This window comes from Notothenia coriiceps, unplaced genomic scaffold (assembly GCF_000735185.1).
Source record: "Notothenia coriiceps isolate Sejong01 unplaced genomic scaffold, NC01 NC01_scaffold00003525, whole genome shotgun sequence".
In the NCBI taxonomy this organism is placed as follows: Eukaryota; Metazoa; Chordata; class Actinopteri; order Perciformes; family Nototheniidae; genus Notothenia; species Notothenia coriiceps.
Genome location: NW_011336226.1, coordinates 825 through 5,779, shown reverse-complemented (window position 1 = coordinate 5,779; position 4,955 = coordinate 825). Strand labels below are relative to the sequence as shown.

General features: G+C 38.7%; 1 protein-coding gene across 1 annotated transcript; it reads right to left on the bottom strand.

Moving 5' to 3' along the window:
- Nucleotides 1–515: 515 nt before the first annotated feature.
- On the bottom strand, nucleotides 516–4,311 carry ndufa11 (NADH:ubiquinone oxidoreductase subunit A11). Its single transcript, XM_010766733.1, has 4 exons — nucleotides 4,173–4,311; nucleotides 2,979–3,071; nucleotides 2,163–2,285; nucleotides 516–693 (listed from the first exon to the last, which is right to left on the bottom strand). Exons 1-4 carry the CDS (start codon nucleotides 4,249–4,251, stop codon nucleotides 581–583), a joined length of 408 nt encoding a protein of 135 aa, XP_010765035.1. The 5' UTR covers nucleotides 4,252–4,311; the 3' UTR covers nucleotides 516–580.
- Between the last annotated feature and the right edge of the window lie 644 nt (nucleotides 4,312–4,955).

The window sequence follows — 4,955 nt, the reverse complement described above, 5'->3', positions numbered from 1 at the left end:
AAACAATATGATTTATCTCGACCTCCCCAAAATAACCAAAATCTGACACGATGTGAGATGTTTTTTTTAGCTGTTCTGTCGTCGTTTCCTGCGATCTTCTCCATGCAGTCAGTCAAAATGAATGAATTAAAGGGCGTTTATTTGACTATTTATAGGCAAACATGGGCGTTACGTGAAGCCCGCAAAAGCTGCACCGCATTTCGAGTCGGTTGTGATTTATAAAAGGGAAACAGGCGTAGGAAGTGCCATACGCACTTTCCTCGCCGGTACGCAATATTTGGTGAATCGGAAAGTGGTGGAACATTTATGGACCTATTTTTCGGATTTCTACTACGTAAGCAACTTTCCCACGTCAATCCTACGCACGGCGTTATACATGAGGCCCCAGGGCTCCATACCCCACACACTATGTGAAACTCCTACATGTGACTGCATGTCACTCTACATATACCTCTATGTTTTAATCTACGTGTAATGGAGAATATTACTATAATACGACTAACATCAATAACTGGTAAATTCACAAGTACTTTATTACATAAACTCTTTTTACAACAGGGTTAAACGTAGCATTTTCCGCTCATCGTACGGGAGTTCCTGCCAGCTTCCATCCCTCCATCTTGCCCACTTTAGTGTAGAAGGCCAACACACCGAGACCCAGACAGGCTGACGTCCCGGTCACAGCACTGTGGGCTGTAAACACACAGAGGGGGGGTTAAGGTCCACACACAGTAGAAGAGCAGAGGAGATTGGTTTGTTTTATACACTTCAATTCAGTAATGACAGTTTTAAAACTGGTTGAATTACCAGGGGGAAGAAGTACTCAGATCTTACACTTAAGTCAAATAGAAGAACCAGAGTGTAGGAATACTCTGTTACATTAAAAGTCCTGCATTCAAAATGTTACTCAAGTAAAAGTACAAAAGTAATAGCATTAACATATACTTAAAGTACCAAAAGTAAAAGTAGTCATTGTGCAGATTGGACCATTTCAGAATAATAGATATGATATGTTTTATAATGATTGATCATGAAAGTGTTCTCAAAGCTGGTAAAGGAGCAGCTAGTTTGAATGACTTTGTATACTGCAGGGCAGCTTGTGAATTTACTCCAGGTGGAACTAAAGTCTGATTTAAGTCACATTTAAGTACAGTACTTGAGTAAATGTCAATGTTACTTGACACCACTGCAAATAGGTCATTATTTTGAGATACCTTACATCATGCCAGGTACGTGCTGGATGTACGGCGATAAACAAATGAATTAAATTAATAGAGTGCAGCCAAAACCAACATATAACTCCAATAACTGGGTTGCAGTCTAATTGTCTATTTTGCTTGTATGATTGAAATGACCCAAAAGAACCTGAATGGCTGTTATGATAAGAGCCAACAGACTTATACGTTACGGTGCTTATGAAACCCATTTCCATCTTATGCCATAACCTGCCAAAGAGCTTATATGTTTTGAACTTTCAATAGTTTATTAAACCAGAAGGCGAAATAGGAACATAACGCCAAATACAATAAAATGATCAAATAAAGTCAACCTTTCAAGTTGTTTCCTGAGTTGAGTGGTGTTTCTTAAGCTTTTTTCCTTAATCGCACACGTTTAAATGGTGATATGTTTTATACAATAACACTAATTGGTATTCATTTCAATACAAGCTGACAAAAAGGGTGAGCGCAACAACCATTGAGTTTCACTTACATTTGTATTCAAACCTTGGTAATGGAGTAATATATTCTCACAGTTATCCACCTTAATAAAGCCTGCATGAAACAAGATCATAACCACGCACGGCTTAAAGTATATATATTATGTGCTTTTTGTAGCCCATCCATGGGAAATTGTAGTTTTCCATAATTATGTCGCCCAGTGCACTTGTCTTTCCCTAAGTCCTGATAACTATTCCTTAATGTATTGGCTATTTCAAATTTTGTTTTCGTAATGCATATTCCAAAGACAAAATGAAACGCTGCATTTAAATTCGGATTTGGACGTTGATCAGCATGGAAACAGTGAAGGAATCGAAGTATTCGGGTCAGCCTGATTTTCAGGGCCATGTTAATAGTCAACTACAGGTAGCTGCAGTGATGCTAATGCTAGGTGAGCTGCTGGATCGGCAGAACTTTTTGAATGAGCGTCAGGATTTCACTTACTTCTGGCTCCAATGAAGATCCCAGAGGCACAACCCCCGACGAAGTAGTTGAAAGGGTCATCTGGAGCGTCACGTGCCTGAGCACTGAGGCAAGTCGCCATGCCGAAGACCGCCCCCATGGTGGCTGGTCACACACACACACACACACACACACACACACACACACACACACACACACACACACACACACACACACACACACACACACACACACACACACACACACACGATATTAATCATAATGTACTGTTACAGTACATACAGTACAGTCTGAGAAAATAGTTTTTAAATGGCATTTTTTGAAAACTCACAATGTCAGGTGCACCAAGTGTGAAAAAACAGCCAGAACACGACTCTTAGGAACGGAAGTGATGGTGAAATGTAATCTCATGTTGGGCTGAATGCCACGCTACAATGTGATATCCTTATTGCCAAATACTGTTGTTGTCGTTATGTGACTTTTTCTGATTTTTAGAATATTTTAGTAACAAAAAACAAAGTGTTATATCTTCTTCGTCTGCCGTGTAATAAAAGAAAAACATCTCGGTGCCCACCAGCTCGAGGATATTGTTAGTAACCAAACCTCTGGATTTAGGTACCTGGTCAAGAACTGACCTATAGACATCTCGAGCATCTTTCTGAGAGGTTTACTGAAGATGTGAGCAGCAGGAGAACAGGGGACAAATGCAGTTTGAACGGCTATGGGTTCATCAGTGATAATGGGTGGTCTTTTTTTGAGGTCACAAAGAAGTCTTATTCTTGTGTTTTAAATCAGACGGATTCTAAAATATGAAATCATTAAATCGTGAATATTTACCCATGGTCACAGTTATGTTGGTGGCCCTCTGTAGCCCTGCCATTGCAGATTCAGGCTGGACTGCCACAAGGTGGTAGGCTGAACCAACCATGCCTGAAAACACACACAAAGTAACACACACTTTAACAAATAGGTTCAAGGGCTTTATTATCAAATGGACCTTAAGTCCCAAGAATAAGTCAAATTCTAATCGAGCTTAGTGTACTCTGTCAGCTCTTCAGTCAGCCTCAGTATGACACCATGTAAAAAACTGGACATTGGTTTGTCATTTTAACACCAACTCCATCTTGATTGCATTATCCAAAAAGCATGCAAATAAAATACATGCATCTTGAAAACAGGAATAATAATCCAGCATCAGTCATTAATGCATCACAATAAATGAATATTACAGTGTATATTGGGAGAAGAGGCTTCTAAAACAAAGGGGAAAATATCTACACAGTCCACTTATTTAATAATTCTTCTTTTTTTTGTATGTGTTTATACATATGAGGAAAACAATGTTTATGTGCTATCACTGTAATTCATTGAGGTGATTATTATAGCAAAAGGAAAACCTTTGAAGTCATATTTTGCTTCTCATCTCTATTCCAAGGTCTTTAATAGTGACTTTGAACGTAGCATGGTTCTCAGTACAAGACGGACTGATCTACTGGATTTTCACGCGAAACTATCTCAGATACTTAGGCATAGGCATAGATAAAGTGCAGGTGTAAGCCCAGCTGACAGAAAGGGAGATTTATACGTGATAAGAAGCCTTTAAAAACTCAGCGTTATATTGTCGTCTTTACAAAGGAAACGTTTGATATTTGGCAAAAGTATGACCAAAAACTTGTTTCAAAGTTTTCCTTTGAAATCATTTATCAATAACCCGATATCAGTTTAGTCACATAAATTCCACTTTAGATGTCAAATGAACATGCGACTCCACATAACTCCAATGTAAATGTGTGTTGTTAGCTCACTGCCTCTACTATACATTGAATTATGGGAAACCAAAGTAGTTTATCATAGAGTTTGGTTGGAAGTTGACCTGAAAACATCTTGCATAGCAGATACAAGACCTGGGCTAACTTGCTAACGTTAGCGGTAGCATTAGCTCAAACATGAACGCTACTGTTCGTTATCTTTCGCGCCCCAGCGTACAGAGCCACATTGACTCGCAGTTTATTTATCAATGCTGATATTTACCCAAAGCTGTGCCTAGCTTTGTACTGATCCATGTTTTCTGGACGCAGGCAGTGCCCTCTGGTATGTCCCAGTACCCCATTTCGGCTTTAGCAAGGACGCAATCTGGAGTTCTCGCGAGAAACGTCTTCTTTTTCTTCTTCTTTAATTTTAATGGCGGACTACAAACCAACGTTAGATGTGTATGCTGCCACCTTGTGTACCGGAGTTTGTCACATCATTAAGACCAATGTCTTATATAAATACAAATAAAATAAACAAGTTAACTATATTCTGTATATCCCATCCTTTTTATAAGTTAAACATTTAAACAAGGCCCTTTGAACCTGAAACTGCTTCCGACAGCCCTTTTGGGATCCATTCTCTTGCCATTTCTACAACCCTTTCCTTCAGTTTTTCGGTTTTTCCCTTTCTACTCTGAACCTTCTACATCCGAATAACCCATGTTCACCATTTCCTCAGACTCACATCCATGAAATGCAAGAAACGTAATTTTGATGGCAAGTTTTTCTTGCATCAATGCCACCTGCTGGACTGTGAAGAGATAACATGAATCTGTGCCTAACCTTTGTGCTAGAAAGGTTTATTCAATAATGTATGTAAAGGTCTGAAATAAGTACACTTTAGTGTCAAATTAACTGATTCTTCCTCCATATAAGTAACAAAAAAATACTTTTTGTATTTAAAATAAATCAATCAATCAGGGCATGTGCAAAACATCAAGCCCATCAAAATTTTTCTAAATATTCCGTGAGTTTTAATAAATTCAACACCCGAGATACACAG

What these genes read in the sequence shown, in the direction of transcription:
- ndufa11 (XM_010766733.1), bottom strand. Translation starts at nt 4,251, where the DNA reads ATGGGGTACTGGGACATACCAGAGGGCACTGCCTGCGTCCAGAAAACA. An exon ending in AAAGCTAGGCACAGCTTTGG is followed by an intron (nt 3,072 to 4,172) that starts GTAAATATCAGC and finishes GTGTGTTTTCAG; the next exon opens with GCATGGTTGGTTCAGCCTAC. An exon ending in GATCTTCATTGGAGCCAGAA is followed by an intron (nt 694 to 2,162) that starts GTAAGTGAAATC and finishes GTGTGTTTACAG; the next exon opens with CCCACAGTGCTGTGACCGGG.